The 24081-nt window shown below is 52.9% G+C and overlaps 1 protein-coding gene across 2 annotated transcripts in view; it reads left to right on the top strand.

Annotated features, from left to right (window-relative positions):
• Positions 1-22744, top strand: part of SUPT5H (SPT5 homolog, DSIF elongation factor subunit) — a 35867-nt gene extending 13123 nt beyond the window's left edge. For both annotated transcript variants that reach the window (XM_010380903.2, XM_010380904.2), the window contains exons 4-30: positions 2622-2687; positions 3236-3247; positions 3762-3831; positions 3949-4017; positions 4131-4196; positions 4504-4534; positions 4836-4904; positions 9710-9961; positions 11366-11455; positions 11556-11626; positions 14289-14394; positions 14603-14696; positions 14786-14922; positions 15632-15787; positions 15890-16036; positions 16879-17025; positions 17127-17252; positions 18165-18249; positions 18560-18679; positions 18755-18857; positions 18946-19073; positions 19163-19268; positions 19706-19864; positions 19977-20145; positions 20249-20452; positions 22156-22251; positions 22331-22744. In XM_010380903.2, coding sequence (XP_010379205.1) covers positions 2622-2687; positions 3236-3247; positions 3762-3831; positions 3949-4017; positions 4131-4196; positions 4504-4534; positions 4836-4904; positions 9710-9961; positions 11366-11455; positions 11556-11626; positions 14289-14394; positions 14603-14696; positions 14786-14922; positions 15632-15787; positions 15890-16036; positions 16879-17025; positions 17127-17252; positions 18165-18249; positions 18560-18679; positions 18755-18857; positions 18946-19073; positions 19163-19268; positions 19706-19864; positions 19977-20145; positions 20249-20452; positions 22156-22251; positions 22331-22474 — 3023 coding nt within the window. In that variant the 3' untranslated portion in view covers positions 22475-22744. The remainder of the gene's footprint in view (positions 1-2621; positions 2688-3235; positions 3248-3761; positions 3832-3948; positions 4018-4130; positions 4197-4503; positions 4535-4835; positions 4905-9709; positions 9962-11365; positions 11456-11555; positions 11627-14288; positions 14395-14602; positions 14697-14785; positions 14923-15631; positions 15788-15889; positions 16037-16878; positions 17026-17126; positions 17253-18164; positions 18250-18559; positions 18680-18754; positions 18858-18945; positions 19074-19162; positions 19269-19705; positions 19865-19976; positions 20146-20248; positions 20453-22155; positions 22252-22330) is intronic.
• Positions 22745-24081: the final 1337 nt, after the last annotated feature.

The raw sequence follows: 24081 nt of genomic DNA, 5'->3' as shown, positions 1-24081 counted from the left end.
CCAAAGTGCTGGGATTACAGGCATGAGCCATTGCACCGGGCTCTTTTTTTCTTTTTTTATTTTTTATTTTTTTATTTTTTATTTTTATTTTTTTTTTTTTTTTTTTTTTTTTTTTGAGGCGGAGTCTCGCTCTGTCGCCCGGACTGGAGTGCAGTGGCCGGATCTCAGCTCACTGCAAGCTCCGCCTTCCGGGTTTACGCCATTCTCCTGCCTCAGCCTCCCGAGGAGCTGGGACTACAGGCTCCCGCCACCTCGCCCGGCTAGTTTTTGTATTTTTTTTAGTAGAGACGGGGTTTCACCGTGTTAGCCAGGATGATCTCGATCTCCTGACCTCGTGATCCGCCCGTCTCAGCCTCCCAAAGTGCTGGGATTACAGGCTTGAGCCACCGCGCCCGGCTTTTCTTTTTTTAAAGACAGGATCTTACTCTGTTTCCTAGGCTGGAGTGCAGTGGCACGATCATGGCTCACTGCAGCCTCTACCTCCCAGGTTCAAGTGATCCTCCCATCTCAGCCTCTTGAGTAGCTGGGACCACAGGTGTGCACCATCAGGCCTGACTAGACTTTTTTTTTTTTTTTTGAGACAGAGTTTCCCTCTGTCACCCAGGCTGGAGTGCGGTGGCGTGATTTGGCTCACTGCAACCTCCACCTCCTGGGTTCAAGCGTTTCTCTGCCTCAGCCTCCCGAGTAGCTGGGATTACAGGCGCCCACCACCACACCCAACTAATTTTTTGTATTTTTAGTAGAGACGGGGTTTCACCGTCTTGGCCGGGCTGATCATGAACTCCTGACCTCGTGATCCACCCGCCTCGGCCTCCCAAAGCTCTGGGGTTACAGGTGTGAGCTACCATCCGCAACCCTAACTGATTTTTTAAGTTTTTGGATTTAGGGGATTTCACTATGTTGTCCAGGCCGGTTTCAAACTCTTGGGCTCAAGTGATCTTCCCACTTCAGCCTCCCAAAGTGTTGAGATTACAGGTGTGAGCCACCACGTCCAGCCTTACATGGATTTCATATATGTACACAGATCATCTCTAGGGCAAGCAACTAGTCAGTGAGTTGCCTTTGAGAAAGGTTACTGAGATACTAGGGGTTAGAAATGGGAGGGAGACTTAATTGATACTACATCCTCTATAGACATTGGAGATTTTCATTATGTGCATGTATTAAGTTTTTAGTGTAATGTTTGATACCTACAAAACAGTACATGCAACATAGTGAACAGATTAAGTATATGGACCATGGAGCCAGACTGCCTCTCAGATCCCAGCTGAGTCTGTGGGCAAGTTCCTTCATCTCTCTGGGTCTCGGAGCCCTTGCTGTAAAATAGGAACAGCGACAGTGCCTCCCTCGGGTTTGCCAGGAAGATCAGTGAGGAACCTGTGTCAGGTACTTAGAACAGGGTAGGGTGTATAGTATGCTCTCAGCATTAGCTGTTATAAATGTACGAGAATCATAAAACCAACAGACCACGAACCATCTTTTTTTTTTTTTTTTTTTGAGACAGAGTCTTGCTCAGTCGCCCAGTCTGGAGTGCAGTGGCGCGATCTTGGGTCACTGCAAGCTCCGCCTCCTGGGTTCCCACCGTTCTCCTGCCTCAGCCTCCCAAGTAGCTGGGACTACAGGCGCCTGCCGACACGCCCGGCTAATTTTTTTTTTTTTTTTTTTTTTTTTGAGACGGAGTCTCGCTCTGTCGCCCAGGCTGGAGTGCAGTGGCCGGATCTCAGCTCACTGCAAGCTCCGCCTCCCGGGTTTATGCCATTCTCCTGCCTCAGCCTCCCGAGTAGCTGGGATTACAGGCGCCCGCCACCTCAACCGGCTTTTTTTTTTTTTTTTTTTTTTTTTTTTTTTTTTTTTTTTGAGACGGAGTCTTGCTCTGCCGCCCAGGCTGGAGTGCAGTGGCCGGCTCTCAGCTCACTGCAAGCTCCGCCTCCCGGGTTCACGCCATTCTCCTGTCTCAGCCTCCCGAGTAGCTGGGACTACAGGCGCCCGCCTCGTCGCCCGGCTAGTTTTTTGTATTTTTTAGTAGAGACGGGGTTTCACCGTATTAGCCAGGATGGTCTCGATCTCCTGACCTCATGATCCGCCCGTCTCGGCCTCCCAAAGTGCTGGGATTACAGGCTTGAGCCACCGCGCCCGGCCACACCCGGCTAATTTTTTGCATTTTTAGTAGAGACGGGGTTTCACCGTGTTAGCCAGGATGGTCTCGATCTCCTGACCTCGTGATCCGCCCGCCTTGGCCTCCCAAAGTGCTGGGATTACAGGCGTGAGCCACCGCGCCCGGCCAAACCATCTTTTAAAAAAGGTGGTATCTACCGATCATTTTTGATAGTTGGGAGGGAACTTTTCTTCTTGCTTACGTTGATCTTAGTTTTTTAAAAGGGATTTGGGAGTGGAGTAAGGAGAGGGGATGACTTTTAGAGCTAGTTGGAGCTGTATGTCCCCCTCGACCCTGCTGCGTGCACCAGCTCTGTGGCATGGCCCCGGACGAGTGCCTCCCTGTTGGAGGCTCAGTGTCCTGCTCTGTGCAGTGGGGATTTGTAGTGCACATCTTCCAGAGGAGATGTTTGGTGTCCTGGGAGCTGTTCACCTTTGCCCCTTACCACTTGGCCTTTCCGTTTCAGATGTCGACGATGAGTATGAGGACGAGGACCAGTGGGAGGATGGAGCAGAGGACATCCTAGAGAAAGGTGTGTGTGGGCCCTGCCTCCACAAGACTGCTGGGAAGAGGGTGGCTGACAGGGTCTTCAGAGCCCATTCCCCCCACCCCCATCCCCTGTACACCCCAACCCCCACCGTCCTCACCTTGCTTCTTTCTGTCCTTCCCAGAGAGACCAGCTCCCTGCTTTTTCCTTTTAGGCCCATGAGTGGGGGGTGGGGCTGTGGGGTGGGGATGTCGTGGGGAGAGGACTCTGGGATCCCAGGGCCCAGTGAATCCCTTCTGGGGTTGTAGGGTGGGCGAGCTCTGTCCCAAGATACCCCCCACTTCCTGGGCCAGTGCCCCCCTTTCCCCGTTATTTTCCGTTCTGTGCGCCTCATACATTTCGGCTTCTCCCCAACCACCTGGTGCCTGGCCTTTACTTTTGATTTTCAACCTTTCTGTGTCCCTTCCTTCCCCTCCCCCAACCCATTGGTTGATTTTGCTGCTATAATTTGGCTCATACTTTGTCTGCCCTCGCCCACCACCACCACCACCACCACCACAACCACCACCACCACCTCCTCTTCCTCCAAGTAGAAGAGATTGAAGGTAAGAATCTGAAAAGTGTGATTCCCTGACCTTCCTCCCATATCCTGACATTTCCTCCTTCCTGAGGCACCTGCCCTCACCGCCTCCCCACCAGCCCTGGTCTGGCCCTGGAGGCTCTGACCCATGTAGGATCCAGAGTCAGAGAGTTCTGGGGCCAGGTCTATCCCAGTTGTTGACCTGGAAAAGCATGGATGTGTCTGTCTGGGACTGTGCATTTGTGGGTGGTAGCGATGTGTAGGGTGGGGTGCAGCCCAGGGTGTGCCTAGACAGTGACTTTGAGATGGGAACAGCTGGAAGCCCCCCAGCTTGCTGGGCCCGATCCCCAGTCTTTTTGACAAGTAGTAGGATGCTGAGTAGGATAGAGTAGGGGATGAGGGGTTGGAATTTCCTCTGTGAGATGTCATCTGCCTGCCCCAGGGCCAAACCCTGACCCTCTTAGCTGCACGCCCCTACTTTCTCCAGGCCCCTGCCCTCCATCTGCCATTGCTCACACCCTCTGCCCATTTGTTTTCAGCCTCCAATATTGATAATGTTGTCCTGGATGAAGATCGTTCTGGGGCTCGCCGCCTGCAAAACCTCTGGAGGTGGGCAAGGAAGGGAAACATGGTGGGATTGGCTCCTGTGGGGAGATTTGGGGGTAGGTCAGCCCACCTGCTCTCCTCAGCCTTCAATCTGTGTTTGCTTCCCCATTCATGCTCCAGGGACCAGCGAGAAGAAGAACTGGGCGAGTATTACATGAAGAAATATGCCAAGTCATCTGTGGGAGAGACGTAAGGGCATGGCAGGGGCAGGTGGGGTGGGGAGCCGGTGGTCCCTAAGCAGGAAGGGGCAGGGGTCTGACGGAGCTTCACCCCTTCCTTCCTGACTGCCCTACTCCCTTCAGGGTGTACGGAGGATCTGATGAACTCTCAGATGACATCACCCAGCAGCAGCTACTCCCAGGAGTCAAGTAAGGGGGTTGGGATGGTGGGGGCCGTGCTGGGGTGCGAATCTTGTATGGGGTGATGGTGCCCAAACAGGTGGCTCCCTGAAATAAGTCAGGGCAGAGTCACACAGACAGTGTGGTGGATGGCGGGGGTAGGGAGGGGAAGGTGGCACTTTCTCTTTCCTCTTGCTCATGGGGAGAAGTGTGGGGAAGCCACTGAGTATGGGGGAACCTGGGTGTGAAAACAGGAAGAGGGTGGCCCTGGGGGTTCATCTGTTTGTTGCTGAAGATCCAGCTTCACTGAAGGGCTTCCTTTTCCTCTGCTGCTTAGGGATCCCAATCTGTGGACTGTCAAATGTAAGGTACGTGCTCTGACCTTGGAGCTTGGAGGAGGTAGGAGAATAAGGGAGGCTGCTTTGTGGGGAAGAAGTGTCTATCTGTCCTGGGTCTCCGTGGCCTGCCAGTCACTTGGTCCTTCTGTCTCCGTCCCCCACTCCACGTTACTGACTCGCTATCTCCCACCCCATCTTCCTGGCTGTCCATCCTTCTTTCTCTCTCCTCTCTTGGTCCTACTTTATCTTTCTTGCTGCTGTCTCCTGCCCCCTTTCCTGTGTCCTTTTCTCCATCCTATCATCTCTCTCAAATCTGTCTTTCATCTTCCAGATAGGGGAGGAACGGGCCACAGCCATTTCCTTGATGCGCAAGTTCATTGCCTACCAGTTCACAGACACGGTAAGTTGGGTAGGCAGGCGGCTTGGTGGGGAGGCATGGCAACACCCAGAGGGAAGGAGATTGTCAACTTCAGGGGCACCAGGTGCCCCTGTGCTGAGCAGAGCTGCCTGCTGAGTGAGCTACTTGAGCTAGAACAAGACCACTGCCTAGGTGGAAGGGCTCCTCTGGGTCTTGACAGATATGTTGTCTTTGTTGTCTGCATTTCTGGCAGGGTCCTGCCACCCCTGTAGCTCTTTGGAAGTCAGCCAGCTAGCTTCCTGCACCTTTTCTTTGTGAGAGTGGGTTTGCCTGTTCACCAGCCCTGTTGGGCTGGGGTCACCCTCTTCACCACATGCCAGGCAGCAAATGCTGCATCCAAGGCCCAGGTTTTCTTTAGACTGACAGAATTTGAGTCCTGCTCTTGCCAATTCGTAGCTGTGTGACTCTGATGCACCTCCTTCCCCTCTCTGGGCCCCTTGGTTGCCTCTCAGCATCATTAGGATTAGGTGGCTTTTAGCTGGGCACAGTGGCTTACACCTGTAATACCAGCACTCTGGGAGGCTGAGGTGGGCGGATCACTTGAGGTCAGGAGTTCGAGACCAGCCTGGCCAACATGATAAAACCCTGTCTCTACTAAAAATACAAAAAATCAACTGGACATCATGGTGTACACCTATAGTCTCAGCTACTTGGGAAGCTGAGGCAGGAGAATCACTTGAACCCAGGAGGCAGAGGCTACAGTGAGCCGAGATGGCGCCACTGTACTCCAGCGTGAAAAAAAAAAAGGATTAGGTGGCTTTATGTCCAGCTGTCAGCTAGGACTTGTTCTGCAGCTTGCATTTACTTAGCAGAGCTGTTGTCAAAGGCTTAATTGGCAGTTTGGAAACCAGGGCAAATGCTCTAAAGGGTGCTGGCTGGTAGCTTTCTCAGTTAACATGATCCCTGCTAGGGATCATGCTTTTACCTGTGGAACCACTGGGTGTGACCCAGTGGGACCAAGTAGACAGTTGCAGGGTTTGCAAACTATGATTTTAAATGTGCTCAAATGTTCTCCTCAAAGGCTGGCTGCAGTGTCTCATGCTTGTAATTCCCAGCACTTTGGGAGGCTAAGGCGGGTGGATCACCAGGTCAGGAGTTTGAAACCAGCCAGTTTGAGATCAGCCTGGCCAACATGGTGAAATCCTGTCCCTACTAAAAATACAAAAATTAGCCGGGCATGGTGGTGCTTGAGTGTAATCCCAGCTACTCTGGAGGCTGAGGCAGGAGAATCACTTGAACCTGGGAGGCAGAGGTTATGGTGAGCCAAGACCGCGCCATTGCACTCCAGCCTCGGTGACAGTGAGACTGTCTTGTGGGGTGGGGCGGGGAAGAAATGTCTTCCTAATTATTATAGTGGTAAGTGTCCCTGCCTGTCATGGGGGAGACTGGGTTTCTGGGGTGCGATTCCCCAACAGGGAGGCTGAAAAGGTACCTTTTGGCCAGGTGTGGTGGCTAGTCGTAATACCAGTATTTTGGGAGGCTGAGGGAAAAGGATAGCTCGAGCCCAGGAGTTCAAGGCCATCCTGGACATCGTAGTGACATAGTGACACCTGGTCTCTACAAAAAATAATAATAATAATAATAATAATAGTAATTAAAAGAAATGTGCTCAAATCCACCTACATGGTGCCCTGGGGTAAAATTCTAGTCACTTCATTTGCATTATGACTGATTATTCTCTTTTTTTGAGATGGAGTTTCACTCTTGTTGACCAGGCTGGGTGAAATGGTGCGGTCTCAGCTCATTGCAACCTTTGCTTCAGCCTTCTGAGTAGCTGTGATTACAGGCACCTGCCACCATGCCTGGCTGATTTTTTTTGTATTTTTAGTAGAGACGGGGTTTCACCATGTTGGCCAGCCCAGTCTTGAACTCCTGGCTCAAGTGATCCTCCCGCCTTGGCCTCCCAAAGTGCGGGGATTGCAGTTCTGAGCCACTGTGCCCGGCCTAAAATTTAATTTTTTAAAGTGCAAACTGTGGTGGGTTTTATATGTTGTAGTATATTCATAACCATCATCACCATCTAATTCCACGACATTTTCATTATCACGAAAAGAAACCGATACCTATTAGACATCACTCCCCATTCCTCCCTCCTCCCAGCTCCTGGTAACTACAAATCTACTCTTTCTCTGTGGATTTGACTATTTGAACTCTGGACGGTTCATACAAATGGCATCATTAACCTTTTGTGACTGACTTCCTTTACTTAATGTTTTCAAGTCTCATCCATGTTGTAGCATATATCAAGACTTCATTTTTTTTGTTTGTTTGTTTTTTGAGATGAGGTTTTACTCTTCTTGCCCAGGCTAAAGTGTAATGGTGCAGTCTTGGCCCACTGCAACCGCTGCCTCCCAGGTTCAACCAGTTCTCCTGTCTCAGTCTCCCAAGTAGCTGGGATTATAGGTGCCTGCCACCATGCCCAGCTGATTCTTGTTTTTTTAGTAGAGATGGGGTTTCGGCCCACCTCGGCCTCCCGAAGTGCTGGGATTACAGGCGTGAGCCACTGCACCCAGCCTGAATTTTTTTTTTTTTTTTTTTTTGAGACAGAGTCTCACACAGTTGTCCAGGCTGGAGTGCAATGGCGTGATCTCGGCTCACTGCAACCTGCACCTCCTGGGTTCAAGTGATTCTCCTGCCTCAGCCTCCCAAGTAGCTGGGATTACAGACACCCGCCACTATGCCCAGCTAATTTTTTTTTTTTTTTTTTTTTTTGTATTTTTAGTAGAGACGAGGTTTCGCCATGTTGACCAGGCTGATCTTGAACTTCTGACCTCAGGTAATCCACCCCTCAGCCTCCTAAAGTGCTGGGATTACAGGCATGGGCCACTGCGCCTAGCCAACCGGCCTTAAGTTTTGTATTTTTAGTCGAGACAAGGTTTCACTATGTTGGCCAGGCTGGTATTGAACTCCTGACCTAAAGTGATCTACCCCCCTCAGCCTCCTAAAGTGCTGGGATTACAGGCGTGAGCCACTGCTCCTGGCCTTTTTTTTTTTTTAGTTGGTATTTACAGCTATGCATTTACTTCTAAGCATGGCTTTTTCCATATCTCATAAGTTTTGGTATCTAGGAGTGTGTTTCCATGTATCTGTGAATTCCTAAGTATCTTTTTGTTGGTGATTAACTTCATTACATATGGGTGAAGAATATACTTTATATGATTTCCTTTCTTTTATGTTTACTGAGACATGTTTTATGGCCTAACCTGTGGTTTATTCTGGAAAGTTCAATATGCCCTTGAGAAGAAAGTGCATTCTGCTGTTGTTAGATGGAGTGTTCTTTTTTCCCATTTCCACTTAGTAGGTGGACATTGAAGATGGAATGCTGTGTCGATAGCTGGTTGTTAGGTTTAGTTGGCTTACATTGTTGCTCAAGTGCTCTCTTTCCTTGTTGATCTTGGATCTAGCTCTGTCCATTATTGAAAACAGGGTATTGCAGTCAAGGATTGTTACCGTCCAGTTGTCGGTTTCTTCCTTCTTTTCTGTTAGTTGCTGCTTCATATATTTTGAGGCTGTGTTAGTTTCATATATATTTATAATTCTATCTTCTTGATAGATTGACCTTTTAATTGTTATAAAATGTTCTTTGTTTTCTCTGGTAGCAATTTTTGTCTTAAAGTATATTTTGTCTGATGTAATCACTCCTTTCTTGATTATTCTTCTAGTTGCCTTTTTTTTTTTTTTTTTTTTTTCCTGAGACGGAGTTTCACTCTTACTGCCCAGGCTGGAGTGCAATGGCACGATCTCAGCTCACCGCAACCTCCGCCTCCTGGGTTCAAGCGATTCTCCTACTTCAGCCTCCTGTGTAGCTGGGATGACAGGCATGTGCCACCATGCCCGGCTAATTTTGTATTTTTAGTAGAGATGGGCTTTCTCCATATTGGTCAGGCTGGTCTTGAACTTCTGACCTCAAGTGATCCACCTGCCTCGGCCTCCCAAAGTGCTGGGATTATAAGCGTGAGCCACCGTGGCTGACTGTAATTGCTTTTTTACACAGAATATATGTTGGATATCTGTCTATATTAGTACATACAGGTTAATCTAATTTTTATTTTTTATTTTTAAGAGGCAGGGTTTCACTCTGTTGCACAGGCTGGAGTGCAGTGGTGTGATCTCAGCTCACTGCAGCCTCAACCTCCTGGGCGAAGCAATCCCCCCTGCTCAGCCTCCTGAGTAGCTGGGGCTACAGGCATGTGCCATCACACCCAGATAGTTTTTTTTTTTTTTTTTTTTTTGAGATGGGAGTTTCACTCTTGTTGCCCGGGCTGGAGTACAATGGCGCGATCTCGGCTCACCGCAACCTCCGCCTCCCAAGTTCAAGCCATTCTCCTGCCTCACCCTCTGGAGTAGATGGGATTACAGGCGTGTGCCAGCACACTCAGCTGATTTTGTATTTTTAGTAGAGATGGGGTTTCTCCACGTTGGTCAGGCTAGTCTCAAACTCCGGACCTCAGGTGATCCACCCCGCTAGGTCTCCCAAAGTGCTAGGATTACAGGCGTGAGCCACCATGCTGGCCATTTTTTGTTTTTTTTTAACTGCAACATTGTATTTCATGGTACATTAAGCCATCAATTAACTAGTTACTGTTCCTGGATATTTTTAAATTTCCAGTCTGATTTGTTTGCTGTAATAAATAATTCTGTAAGGAACACCTTTGTATCCATGTCATTGTGCCAGTGTGTTTCTGTGGAATAAATTCCTAGAAGAGGGATTGCTGATGAGTGGCAGTCATTTCTGTTATTAGCCTTTGTGTCTCACTGTTTCCTCCTTCCTCTGGCTCACCCTGCAGCCCCTGCAGATCAAGTCAGTAGTGGCACCAGAGCACGTGAAGGGCTACATCTACGTGGAGGCCTACAAGCAGACCCACGTGAAGCAGGCCATCGAGGGGGTGGGCAACCTGCGTCTTGGCTACTGGAACCAGCAGATGGTGCCCATCAAGGAGATGACAGATGTGCTCAAAGTGGTGAAGGAGGTGGCCAACCTGAAACCAAAGTCCTGGGTCCGCCTCAAGCGGGGCATCTACAAGGATGACATTGCTCAGGTGCCAGGGGGCGGGGCAGCATGGGGGTCAAGGTCTCAGCATTCTGTTCTCCCTTCCTTTCCTTTTGTCCTTCCCACCTTCTTTGTGCTACAGAGAATAGAACCCCACTCAGATGAGGTGAAGCAGCGCCTGGGTTTTGTGAGCACACAGGAAGTGGATGGCTGTCTTCTGTGCACATTCCCAGGCGTGTTGAGTAAAGGTCTGAAAGAGCGGAGGGCGTGAGGCATGTGGAGCTCTTGGAGAGGAGTGTTGTAGGCAGCAGGAGCGGCCTGTGAGATAGGATGGACAGTCACTGGCTGCAGCAGGGATGGCATGAGATGAGTCAGGGAGCTCACAAGGGCTTTGGTATTTGCTGGCGTAGGATGGGAGGGCTCTAAAGGACACAGGCTGACTTCAGTGTTAATAAGATTTCTCTGGTGACTGTGTTGAGACTGGACCACTGGTTCTCAAGCCAGGGTTTCCCCAGGGGACATTTGGTAATATCTGGAGACATTTTTGGTTATGTCAGCTGGGGAGGGTTTTGATGATTATGGCGTCTAGCGGGTTAAAGCCAGAAATGCTAGACACACACATCCTCCAGTGCACACACAGGATGGCTGCCCACAACAAAAAATTACCTGGCCCAAAGAGTCAATAGCGCCAAGGCTGAGAAACCCCGAAATAGCCTGGAGGGGGGACCACTGGTCAAGAGCATGGAGACCGGGGAGGAGGCTGCTGCTGTAGCCCAGGTGGCAGTGCTGGTGAGATGGGACCAGGACCCTAATAGAAGTTGAATGTCCCTAACCTGAATGCTTGAGACCAGAGGTGTTTTTCAGATTTCAGATTTTTTCAGCTTTTGGAATATTTGCATTATACTTACCGGTTGAGCATCCCACATCTGAAAATCCGAGAGTGAGCATTTCCTTCGAGCATCATGTTGATGCTCACAAGGTTGCCTATTTTTGAGCATTCTGGGCTTTTGGATTTGGAATGCTGACACTGCAGCAGAGGAGGGGAAGAGGTCAGGTATTTTGAAGGCAGAGCCGATGGAATTTGCCGATGGATCGGGTGTGGGTGTAAGAGAAAGAAAGAAGTCAAGCATGGCTCCCAGGTTGTGTGCCTGAGCAGAGGGAAGAATGGAGTGGGAGGCGGCAGGTTTGGGGGAGTCAGCGGTTCGCCTGCGGTTGTCCTGGATTTGAGGGACCTTTAGATATCCAGGTGGAGGTATCAGGCAGGCAGTGGCTACTCAGTGCCAGAGTTGAGGGGAGAGACAAGCTAGAGTGGGACTTTTGGGAGTTGTCAGCAGCCTGGTTTCTTCCCCACCATCCTGTATCCCTTCTCCTTCCTAGCATCTCCTGACCCTTCTTGTGTCTGGGGTCAGGGAGGAGGGTGCGACCCTGCTGACCTCCTGCTCGCCCTGCTCAGGTGGACTATGTGGAGCCCAGCCAGAACACCATCTCCCTGAAGATGATCCCGCGCATTGACTACGATCGCATCAAGGCCCGCATGAGCTTGGTACTTGGGGAATCTGGCCTGGGGGAGGGGGTGCGCTCGATCCCGCTGGTGGCCAAGCCCCCTCCCTCACCCTTCCCACCCATACCCCTTTCCTCCATAGAAAGACTGGTTTGCGAAAAGGAAGAAGTTTAAGCGGCCTCCACAGAGGCTGTTTGATGCTGAGAAGATCAGGTGCGTGTCCTTGGGGACTGGCTGGGCTGGGTCCCCAGGGCTGGTATGCAGAATGTGCCTTTTGCAGGTTCCTCCACAGGGGTGGCCCCACCACAGGTTTAGCCTGTGAATTGGTTAGCTTGGCAGTGTAGCCTCAGGCAAGTCACTTCACATCCCTGTGCCTCAGTTTCCTCTGCTGTAAAGATTGATGAGGCTGGGCACAGTGGGAGGGAGCACTTTGGAAGGCTAAGGCAGGAGGCTTGCTTGAGGCCAGGAGTTCGAGACCAGCCTGGGCAACATAATGAGATCCTATCTTTTTTTTTTTTTTTTTTTTTTTTGAGACAGAGTCTCGCTCTGTCGCCCAGGCTGGAGTGCAGTGGCCGGATCTCAGCTCACTGCAAGCTCCGCCTCCCGGGTTCACGCCATTCTCCTGCCTCAGCCTCCTGAGTAGCTGAGACTACAGGCGCCCGCCAGCGCGCCCGGCTAATTTTTTGTATTTTCAGTAGAGACAGGGTTTCACTGTGGACTCGATCTCCTGACCTTGTGATCCGCCCGCCTCGGCCTCCCAAAGTGCTGGGATTACAGGCGTGAGCCACCGCGCCCGGCCGAGATCCCATCTTTTAAAATAATAATAATAAGAAAAAAATTAAAAAAATATATTTAAAAAGATTGATGTGTCCGGGCACGGTGGCTTACGACTATAATCCCAGCACTTTGGGAGGCCGAGGTGGGTGGATCACTTGAGGTCAGGAGTTTAAGACCAGCCTGGCCAACATGGTGAACCCTTGTCTCTACTAAAAATACAAAAATTAGCCAAGGTTGGTGGTGGGCGCCTGTAATCCAAGCTACACGGGAGGCTGAGGCAGGAGAATTGCTTAAACCCACAAGGCAGAAGTTGCAGTGAGCCAAGATCGTGCCACTGCACTGGAGCCTGGGTAACAGAGTGAGACTCTGTCTCAAAAAAAAAAAAAAAAAAAGGCCGGGCGCGGTGGCTCAAGCCTGTAATCCCAGCACTTTGGGAGGCCGAGGCGGGTGGATCACGAGGTCAGGAGATCGAGACCCTCCTGGCTAATACGGTGAAACCCCGTCTCTACTAAAAATACAAAAAACTAGCCGGGTGAGGTGGCGGGCGCCTGTAGTCCCAGCTACTCGGGAGGCTGAGGCGGGAGAATGGCGGGAACCCAGGAGGCGAAGCTTGCAGTGAGCCGAGATCACGCCACTGCACTCCAGCCTGGGTGACAGAGCGAGACTCCTCCTCCTCAAAAAAAAAAAAAAAAAAAAAAAAAAAAAGATTGATGAAAACAACCTCTGCTTCTTCAGATTATAGATGATAGTGAGAATTAAATAAATCAGTATGCGTATGTACTCAGAATGCACTTGGCATATAAAGTGTGATCCATGGTACGATACGTTGAAAGGGATTGACTGTGTCGGGCTTTAGAAAGTCTCCTTTCCTGATCTGCTTATGCCCACTTGAGATGTGGGGGGCATGGAGCCCCTTTCCCTCAGGATTCCTCCCAGGCCCCCCAGCTGGGTAGAGAATTGGAGCAGCCCAGGAATTTCAACATCCCAGGGTCAACTGGGGGCTCCGGCAGGGAGGACAAAGAGGAGGACATGGAGAAATGAGAGGTGCCAGTGACACTCTTCACCCTGGTCCTGTTCTAGAACTAATTGTGTGTGATTCAGCCAGTCAGTTTCCCTTCAGATAAAGGAAGAGCTGTGGAGTGCACCTTTCAGTCTGCAAGACCCAAGGGCCTTGCTAATAATACATCACCTGCTTGAGTTCGGACCCATTTATACCACTGGTCTCGACTCAACTGAACCTCTCTCTGCAAAGAGCAAACTCTAGTGCTCCCCTACCCACCCTGCAGCAAGCCAGCTCACCAGGTACCCCAACATGCCCAGCTGAGCGTGCTGGCCCCTCCCGGGTTCACTATGGGAGAAGGCGATTGCATGAGTGCAGAAGGAACTTGACCTGTTCCTCCCATGCGTTTCCCTTTTGGAGAGTGAAGGAGGTTCCTTCCCCACCCCGGAGACATGGAACAGGACTAAGCGGCCCCCACTCCATATTCAGGGCGAGGGGCTACAGGTTTGGGAGTCCCACCTGCCTGCTTTTGAATCCTGTCGAGACTCTGGCTTGGCAACCATGGGTGTGTGGTGTGACCTCCTGAGCCTGCATTCCCTCACCTGGAAATGATGAGCAGTTACTGATGTCACAGATTTGGGGAAGAGTCTGTGAGGTCATGAATGTGCAGGCCAGGCCGAGTGCTCTGTGAATATTAACTGATATCATTGTCTGATACTGTTACTTTGTTCAACTAATGTTTACTGCACACTTCCTGTGTCGTGGGTACTATTCTTGGTGAAATTTAGTGAATGTTACATCCCTGACCTTTTGGAGCTGACATGCTAGTTACAGGGACAGGTCAAACACTAGCTTGTCAGATGGTGATCGGTGCTCTGGTGAAAGATAAATCAGGGAGTGGGTGGAGGAGTGCAGGGAGGTGGGAGGCGGGCCTTTGGGGTTTGTGAGAAGTCACTGCTGCCAAGAGGGTGTGTGCTGGGATGGGATGGGTCAGTCTGCGTGTGGTCCTCTCTCACTGTTGCCAGCTGAGAAGACTGAGGTACAACAAGACTCTTCTTGACTCTCCCTTCTAATCTTCTCTCCCCCATAAAATCCCAGGTCCTTGGGGGGCGATGTTGCCTCTGATGGTGACTTCCTCATCTTTGAGGGGAACCGTTACAGCCGGAAGGGCTTTCTGTTCAAGAGCTTCGCCATGTCTGCTGTGGTGAGGGTCCCAGAGCGGCGTTGGTAATGGGGGTGGGGTGAATGTTCTCCTGCAGGCCAGGCCTTGGGCTGTGGGTTATCTGGGTCTGTCCCACTCCTCAAGTTAGGAGTGTTCCCTAGGAGAATTATTCCCCTAGAGCCCACTGAGCTGGGCTGTCACACTGACCTTGGTCCATTTTCTTCTCTTCCCCTCACACCTGGGGGCTTAGATCACGGAGGGTGTGAAGCCCACCCTCTCTGAGCTAGAGAAGTTTGAGGACCAGCCAGAGGGCATCGACCTGGAGGTGGTGACTGAGAGCACAGGTATTTGATCCCCCTCTGTAACCTGCGCCAAGGAGCAGGGGCGGCCCACGGCGGCAGCCCCTGAGTCAGCCCTATGACTGCCCCTGCAGGGAAGGAGCGGGAGCACAACTTCCAACCTGGGGACAATGTGGAGGTCTGTGAGGGCGAGCTCATCAACCTGCAGGGCAAGATCCTCAGCGTGGATGGCAACAAGATCACCATCATGCCTAAGCATGAGGACCTCAAGGTGGGTGCCCGGTGTTCCCAGGTGCAGGGGTTGGTGTGTTCAGGCACATCTGACTGTATGTGGCTATATGACATGGTGGTGTGCCTGGTGACACCTGGTTTCCCGGAGGGTAAGTTGAGGCCCTTCTAGTGTTCTCAGGTGCCTGAGAGGCTCTAAGTATAGCACAGGGTTGGCGGGCAGCAGGCCTGCCTGGTGGTGTCTGTCTCTGGAGAGTGGCTTGGTCTGTCTTTTGTTTCTGAAAAGCAAGATATCTGGGTAGTACTGGGTTGAGAGTGTGATTAACCATGGAGTAGTCCGAGGTGGGGGCTTGATTTTATTTGCTTAGATTGGAGTGTGTGTGTGTGTCTGTGTCTGGTGTATGTCTGAGGGGTTGTGCAGGCCTAATGTGATGTGTGGGGTGAGGCTGTCTTGGGTGGGGCTGAGGAGCTGTCCAGTCGGGGGTCCTGTGTCTGAGGGGTAGGCTCTCTGTGTGGGTATAGGTAGGCATCGTGTGTCTTGAGGGCAGGTTGGTGTCCTGTGTCTGGGGTCAGCTATTTCTGGGGCAGTCTGAGGGATCGTCCAGGTGGACTAAGGTAGTCTGGGGTGGGTGGTGTGAGCCTTAAGTGGAGTTTTTGAGAACATGAGTGGATTCTGAAGACAGGAGGGGCAGGCAGGTTGTGGTGGTCTCCCCTCACCTGCTCGTCGATGGTCCCCACACCCAATCCCCCAGGACATGTTGGAGTTCCCAGCCCAGGAACTTCGGAAATACTTCAAGATGGGGGACCATGTGAAGGTGATTGCCGGCCGATTCGAGGGCGACACAGGCCTCATTGTGCGGGTAGAGGAGAATTTTGTTATCCTCTTCTCTGACCTCACCATGCATGAGGTAGGTGGATGGAAGGGTTGGGGAAGGGTGCATGTTCCAAGAGGAGACCCAGGTAGGCAAGCCAGCTAGATTGGGCCTCACCCCTTTCACCATCCCTGGCAGCTGAAGGTGCTCCCCCGGGACCTGCAGCTCTGCTCAGAGACAGCATCAGGTGTGGATGTTGGGGGCCAGCATGAATGGGGCGAGCTGGTGCAGCTGGATCCCCAGACTGTGGGTGTCATCGTGCGACTAGAACGGGAGACCTTCCAGGTGTGTGTGTAGTGCTCTGTGGCAGGGACTTGATTTTAGGAGGCTTCCTGTCCCTCAACCCCTCATCCTGGGAGGTAGCAGAGCCCCCAGACTGCTCTGGGTTGTAGACTTGGCTCTGTCACTCACCTCTGACTGGCTGATAGTGGGCACGTGGCAAGTCACTGATCCCTCCCCGTGCCTGTTTCACACCCAGTAAAATGGAAACGAGAGCAGTGTCTACTCTGTTGGTAGTGAATGATTCCCTGAGGTTAGATCTGTACCCTGGTGGCTGTTCCTCGCTCAAGGATGGAGTGCCACATGTGCCCTCCTGCCTTTGCCCCTTCCTCATGGATGTGGGAGTCACGGAGCACAGTACTTAGGACCCTGGACTCCACATCCACATCTTGGCTTTGTTGCTTCTGTGCCGTGTGACCCTGGGCTAGTGACTCACCCTCTCTGAGCCTGAGTTTCCCTCTGTAAAATGGAAATCATAATAGAATCCACCTCAGAGGAAGTTTTGAGGCTTCAGTGAAATCTTACGGGGCCTGACACAGAGTGATAGGTGAACAATTAGCTGTTATGTTGCTGTCAGCGCCCCCTTCCATCTCTCAGGTCCCTCTTTTCCAATCAGGGTGTGGAGTCTCCTCCCAAAGGGTGTGTTAGAATGACTGGGAACATTTTTGGTTGACCCAGTACCTAAAGGGTGGCACTCTGCCTGCCTGCCCTGCAGCCAGGGAGTTGATGCCCTGTGGAGCTTGGAACCGTCTTCCACAAGGAAGGATTATCCCACTTTAGGGAACCCCTGCCCTGTGTCTCCCCTTCCCATTCTTACCCCCCACAGCCTCCCTGCTCTCCCTCTGTAGGTGCTGAACATGTATGGGAAGGTGGTGACTGTCAGACATCAGGCTGTGACTCGTAAGAAAGACAACCGCTTTGCTGTGGCCTTGGACTCAGAGCAGAACAACATCCATGTGAAAGACATCGTTAAGGTCATTGACGGCCCCCACTCAGTGAGTACAGGTTCCTGCTTCTGAACTGCATCTGAAGGAATTTGGTGGGTGGGCGGTGAGGGGGCCATGGCCAAGAGAGTGACCCTTCTCTCCCTGGCTAGGGCCGAGAGGGGGAGATTCGCCATCTCTTCCGAAGCTTTGCCTTCCTACATTGCAAGAAACTGGTGGAGAACGGGGGCATGTTTGTCTGCAAGACCCGCCACCTGGTGCTGGCTGGGGGCTCGAAGGTGAGGTGGGCATGGCGGGACCCTGTGCGTTGGGTACCTGGTTCAGCTCTCCAGCCTCCTCTAGCCCCAGAAGTGACAAGATTGGGCTTCTGAGGGATTAGGAGAGCAGTGTCATTGTCAGGTCCTTGGCAAAGAGTGAAAAGGTTTATTTGGGATTCTGAGCTGTTCACCAAGTTATTTATTCATTTCATTTTACTGAGCACCTGTTAGGTGCCAGACACTGGAGAACCAGTGGTGAACAAGACAAAAAAAACCCTCTGCTCTCCCAGAGCCGATACTGCAGAGATGGACGGACAGATAAACCCATCGTACAGCGTGAGGCAAGCGCTGTGAAGAAAACAGAATGGGCTCAGGAGACAGGGAGTGACCAGGGCTGCCGTTTTAGGCAGAGGAGGGTAAAGAAAGGCCTCCGTGAGAGGCGACATTGGAGCAGAGACCTGAATGAGGGGATAGAGAGTGAGCATTTTGGGGGAACAGCAAGTGCAAAGGCCCTGAGGCGGGGCTTGTAGGGAAGTGTGCAGGAGCAGGTGGCACAGAGGAATTCAGGCCTCTGGTGTGGGTGGCTGGGTGGCCTCCTCCGGGCCCTGCACCTGGGATGATGACTTCCTGTGGTTTGTGGTTTTTGTGTCTCTAGGGGTTTAAATTCCTAACTAGCCATATTTTAGTCCTACTCCTTGGCCAGTGGAAGCCCAGGCCCCTTGACAGGCTTACAATGGCAGAGGACTGGGAGTTTCCCCAAAGGAAATTGAGGCATTGTCACCAGAAGGAGGGAGGGGTGGCAGCAGGGCACATCCTAGCAGGAGCTGTTCCCACCTGGAGGCATTCAGGGTGGTGTAGGGGGCTGAGGGACTGCCCCCAGACCCTGCCACCCCCCTCCCCTGCCTGCCAGTTCACTCCTTGCTTCTCTCCTAGCCCCGTGATGTGACCAACTTCACCGTGGGTGGCTTTGCACCTATGAGTCCCCGGATCAGCAGCCCCATGCACCCTAGTGCTGGAGGTGAGGGGTTCAGGCTCGGGATGTGGTGGGTAGAAGCGGCTGGAAGGAACTTGGTTGTTCAGCCCACACTCAGTGCCTGTGCTGGACTGGGCCCTGCTATTAGGGCGCTCACCACCCACAGGAGGGTAGACGCTGCAGTGACAGCCCGGAGTGGTCAGGGCTTCCATAGGAAAGCCAAGGGGCAAGGGGTGGGCAGAGGAGGCTCTTAACCCAAGTAGGGAGGAGTCAAGCAAGTGAAGGAGGCGTTCTGATGGTGTCCTTGCTGTGGGCACAGCAGTGGGGGACCAGTGACATTCTCCCTCATCCCCAGGTCAGCGTGGCGGCTTTGGTAGTCCAGGTGGCGGCAGTGGTGGCATGAGCAGGGGCCGGGGCCGGAGGGACAACGAACTCATCGGCCAGACTGTGCGCATCTCCCAGGGGCCCTACAAAGGTGACCTGCGAGGCCTGGGGAGGGGCGTGGTGAAGGAGAGCCTGCCCAGCCTGACCTCCTGCCCCCCCTCCGCAGGCTACATTGGTGTGGTGAAGGATGCCACAGAGTCCACGGCCCGTGTGGAGCTGCACTCCACCTGCCAGACCATCTCTGTGGACCGTCAGCGGCTTACCACGGTGTACGGGCGGGGCCTGGGGAGGGCCAGACTGGGGCTTGCTGGGCAGTGAGAGGGCCCTGCTCACCCCATTTGTTCTCCGTGTCCACAGGGGCTCACGGCGCCCGGGTGGCATGACCTCGACCTATGGGCGGACGCCCATGTATGGCTCCCAGACGCCCATGTATGGCTCTGGCTCCCGAACACCCATGTATGGCTCACAGACGCCCCTCCAGGATGGTGAGTGCCCGCAGGGGACAGGGAAGAGGGGCTGGGGGAACCTAGAGGAGGGACAGGACTGACAGACACACTTATCTCCCCCATTCCAGGCAGCCGCACCCCACACTACGGCTCGCAGACGCCCCTGCATGATGGCAGCCGCACTCCTGCCCAGAGTGGGGCGTGGGACCCCAACAACCCCAACACGCCATCACGGTGAGTCCAGGGTTCCCCAGGTTCTGGTGTGTGCTGGTGCATGTGAGGGTGATGCTGGCTGTCTGGGCATGGAGGGGTTTGTGGGGCCACCCCGCATTCTCTGCTCTCAGCCTCAGGCTGGTCCCTTTGAAGGAGGAGGCATAGCATGGCAGAGCGGGGGCAAAGCGGCCTCTTCTCCAGCCCCGACCTCAGTAGTGATTGTGGTTACCCCTGGGCCTGGAGAAAGATTGCCTGGGTGGGGTGACCTTGGGAGGGCACTCTCATTTCTCTCCACCACAGTGTCAGCTGTGGAAGGGAAGTAACATCAGGAGTGTCTCTGGATGGGGCTCCCGTGAGAATGAAATTGCCTCAGTTCGGGGTCTGGTGTAGGGTGCTGGTCTGGAAGCATCCTCCGCATTATCACCACAGTTGCTCTCAACAGACTTTTCTCCCAACAGGGCTGAGGAAGAATATGAGTATGCCTTCGACGATGAGCCCACCCCGTCCCCGCAGGCCTATGGGGGAACCCCCAATCCCCAAACACCTGGCTACCCAGACCCCTCGTCCCCACAGGTCAACCCACAGTACAACCCGCAGACGCCAGGGACGCCAGCCATGTGAGTCCACTGGGGCCCGCCCTCGTCTGCCCCTGCCCAAACCCTCCTACAGCCACTGCCTCCTTTCCCCTCCCTGCTCCAACAAATGCCCCCTTCTTTCCTGTCTCTGCAGGTACAACACAGACCAGTTCTCTCCCTATGCTGCCCCCTCCCCACAAGGTTCCTACCAGCCCAGCCCCAGTCCCCAGAGCTACCACCAGGTGGCGCCAAGCCCAGCAGGCTACCAGAATACCCACTCCCCGGCCAGCTACCACCCTACCCCCTCGCCCATGGCCTATCAGGTAATGGTCTGCCTGCCTGCGCTTGAGGGTGGTAGGCCTTGGGCCTGTAGGGTTGGCCAGGCCAGATGACTATTCCCAATGACACTTTCTCTTTCCCCTGCAGGCTAGCCCCAGCCCGAGCCCTGTTGGCTACAGTCCTATGACACCTGGAGCTCCCTCCCCTGGTGGCTACAACCCACACACGCCAGGCTCAGGCATCGAGCAGAACTCCAGCGACTGGGTAACCACTGACATTCAGGTGAAGGTGCGGGACACCTACCTGGATACACAGGTGGTGGGACAGACAGGTGTCATCCGCAGTGTCACGGTACGTGGGGCCCAGGGTGGTGGGTGAGCAGGCATCCTTTCCTTCGTACCCCCTAAACTGGGGACAGACCTGTCCCCAGATGGTGATAGCCCAGAGTGGGCAGAGCTGGAATGGAGGAAGCCTAGAGGGCAAGGGGAGCTATGTGAACCCGATTGAGGCATCTTACCCGATTTAGTGGGGAATCAGAGAGGGCTACCTGGGGAAGGAGAAATTTCAGCCAAGACCTGAAGAATGAATAGGAGTAAGTTAAGGAAAATGACTGGGTTGAGTGTGTTCCAAATGGCGGGAACTGCATGTGCAGAAGCCTGGAGGTGAGGAGAACTTGGGCACGTTCCGGGAGCTGAAGGGTTTGTTGTGGCTGAAATATAAAGAGCCATAGTGGGCTGGGCAGTGGTTCATGCCTACAATCCCAGCACTCCGGGAGGCTGAGGTGGGCAGATCACCTGAGGTCAGGAGTTCAAGACCAGCCTGGCCAACATGGTGAAACGCTGTCTCTACTAAAAATACACACACACAAAAAAATTAGCTGGGCGTAGTGGCGCACGCCTGTAATCCCAGCTACTCAGGAGGCTGAGGCAGGAGAATCACTTGAACCCAGGAGGTGGAGGTTGTGGTGAGCTGAGATCATGCCACTGCACTCCAGTCTGGGCAACAGAGCAAGACTCCTCTCAAAACAAACAAACAGGGGCCGGGCGCAGTGGCTCAAGCCTGTAATCCCAGCACTTTGGGAGGCCGAGACGGGCGGATCACGAGGTCAGGAGATCGAGACCATCCTGGCTAACATGGTGAAACCCCGTCTCTACTAAAAAATACAAAAAACTAGCCGGGCGAGGTGGCGGGCGCCTGTAGTCCCAGCTACTCGGGAGGCTGAGGCAGGAGAATGGCGTAAACCCGGGAGGCGGAGCTTGCAGTGAGCTGAGATCCGGCCACTGCACTCCAACCTGGGTGGCAGAGCAAGACTCCGTCTCAAAAACAAACAAACAAACAAACAAACAAACAAACAAACAAACAAAAAAAACACAAAAGTGAGTGATGAGGCCAAAGAGTTGGCTGGGGCCCCGTCATGCACCAGCTTGGAGGACCTAGACTGTCCTTAGGGCGCCGGAGAGCCAAGGAGGAATCTAAGCAGGAGAAGGGTGGGAGCAGATCTGTGGTGTGGAATTCTCCATCCATCAGTGATGGATTGGGGGTGGGGAGACTGGGCTGGGAGCCCGGTGGGGGCTGGGCTGCGCTAGAGCAGGGCTATGGGGATGAGGCAGGAGGCAGGTGGGAAAGACCCTCATGGGCTGAATGGCCAGGCCTCAGAGCTAGGGGCTTATTGGTCAGGGAGGTGAACAAGATGAGGTCCGGAGCCCTGATGGGCCTGCAGACCATGGGGTGGTCCCTGAGACCAGGTCCAGGAAAAGGAGCAGGTGTGGGGAAGATGCTGAGGCAAGTTTGGTACATGAAGAGTCAAGAAGCAGTCTCCTTTTTGCCTGTTAGCTTCATTCTGATGCTTCCCTTACTGACTGGGTCACCCTGTCCACCTCCCCTGACATGCACCACAGGCCCCAGGCCTTGGAACCAGCCCCAGCCTTGGCCTTTCCTGCCCCCATTTCACCTTGAGTTCTCAGAATGAGCCCTGAGCCTGTGTCCCCTGGAGTGTGGGTCTCAGTCCCATGTTGGGAGTAGGACAGGCTGACCAAGCTGTCCCTGTCCTCCAGGGGGGCATGTGCTCCGTGTACCTGAAGGACAGTGAGAAGGTCGTCAGCATTTCCAGTGAGCACCTGGAGCCCATCACCCCCACCAAGAACAACAAGGTAAGGGCAGGGGGCAAGGAGATAAGATGGGGGTGTTGGGTGCTGACACGGACCCTGACCACATTACCCCCACCCCCAGGTGAAAGTGATCCTGGGCGAGGATCGGGAAGCCACGGGCGTCCTGCTGAGCATTGATGGTGAGGATGGCATTGTCCGTATGGACCTTGATGAGCAGCTCAAGATCCTCAACCTCCGCTTCCTGGGGAAGCTCCTGGAAGCCTGAAGCAGGCAGGCGGGTGGACTTCAGCAGGTGAAGAGTGGTCCTCCTTCCTTCCCTGGCCCTTGGCTGTGACACAAGATCCTGCTGCAGGGCTAGGCCGATCGTTCTGGATTTCCTTTTATTTTTCTTTTTAGTTTTCCATCTTCTCCCTCCCTGGTGCTCATTGGAATCTGAGTAGAGTTTGGGGGAGGGTCCCTACCTTCTTGTACCTCCTCCCCACAGCTTGCTTTTGTTGTATCGTCTTTCAATAAAAATAAGCTGTTTGGTCTAAAAGTGTGTGTGTGTGTGTGTGTGTGTGTGCGCGCGCACGCGCGCCGTGGGAATGAGGTGTCTTTAAGTGGGGTCATTTCAGACCCCACTTCCTTGCTTTGTGGTTGGGGCAAATAACTGGATGCTACCTGAATCCGTTTTCCCATCTAGATAATAGTGATAGTACCTGCCCCAGAGGGCTCTTGAGGGGAATGTGTATGAGAAGACATCGGAAGGAGATGATCAGAGTAGAGCTTGTCATGTGATTGATGACATTATATCTTATTCAGGCATGAATTATGCTAAGTGACAGTCACAGTATCCTCCAGGAAACCTAAATTCCTCCTGTGGTGCAGGATACAGTGCTTGATGGTCCTTTTTGTTTTTTCTTTCTTTCTTTTTTTTTTTTTTTTTTTTTGAGACAGTCTTGCTCTGTCACCAGGCTGGAGTGCAGTGGCACGATCTTGGCTCACTGCAACCTCCGCCTCCCAGGTTCAAGCGGTTCTCCCTCATCAGCCTCCCCAGTAGCGCGCGCCACCACACCCAGTGAATTTTTTTGTACTTTTAGTAGAGATGGGGTTTCACCATGTTGGCCAGGATAGTCTTGATCTCTTGACCTCATGATCTGCCCGCCTTGGCCTCCCAAAGTGCTGGGATTACAGGCGTGAGCCACTGTGCCCAGCCCTTTTTTTTTTTTCTCCTCCAAGGTGGAGTCTCTCTATCGCCCAGGCTGGAGTGCAGTGGCGTGATCTCAGCTCACTGCAACCTCCACCTCCTGGGTTCAAGCAATTCTATCTCAGCCTGCCAAGTAGCTGGGAGTACAGGTGCGAGCCACCATGCCTGGCTTTTTTTTTTTTTTTTTTTTTTTTTTTGTAGTTTTAGCAGAGACGGGTTTCACCATGTTGTTCAGGCTGGTCTTGAATTCCTGACCTCGTGATTCGCCCGCCTCGGCCTCCCAAAGTGCTGGGATTACAGGCGTGAGCCACTGCGCCTGGCCAGTGGTCCTTTATTTTTTCTTTTCTGTTTGAGATAGGGGTCTCACTCTGTTGACCAGGCTGGAGTTCAGTGGCACAGTCATTGCTCACTGCAGCCTCAACCTCCTGCGCTCAAGCGATCCTCTTGCCTCAGCCTCCTAAGTAGCTGGGACTACAGGCGTGTGCCACCATGTCTGGATAATTTTTTTATTTTTAAATTTTTTATAGAGACAGGGTCTCACTATATTGCTCAGGCTGGTCTTGATCTCCTAGCTTCAAGTGATCCTCCTGCCTTGGCCTCCCACAGTGCTGCAATTACAGGCGTGAGCCACAGTGCCCAGCGGTCCTTTTCCTTGAACCCTGATAGCAGTGACACCAGGATTGCTG

The sequence above is a fragment of the Rhinopithecus roxellana genome, chromosome 12, assembly GCF_007565055.1.
Source record: "Rhinopithecus roxellana isolate Shanxi Qingling chromosome 12, ASM756505v1, whole genome shotgun sequence".
Lineage (NCBI taxonomy): Eukaryota > Metazoa > Chordata > Mammalia > Primates > Cercopithecidae > Rhinopithecus > Rhinopithecus roxellana.
The sequence above is the reverse complement of the archived record's forward strand: the minus strand, read 5'-3'. Positions and strand labels throughout refer to the sequence as shown.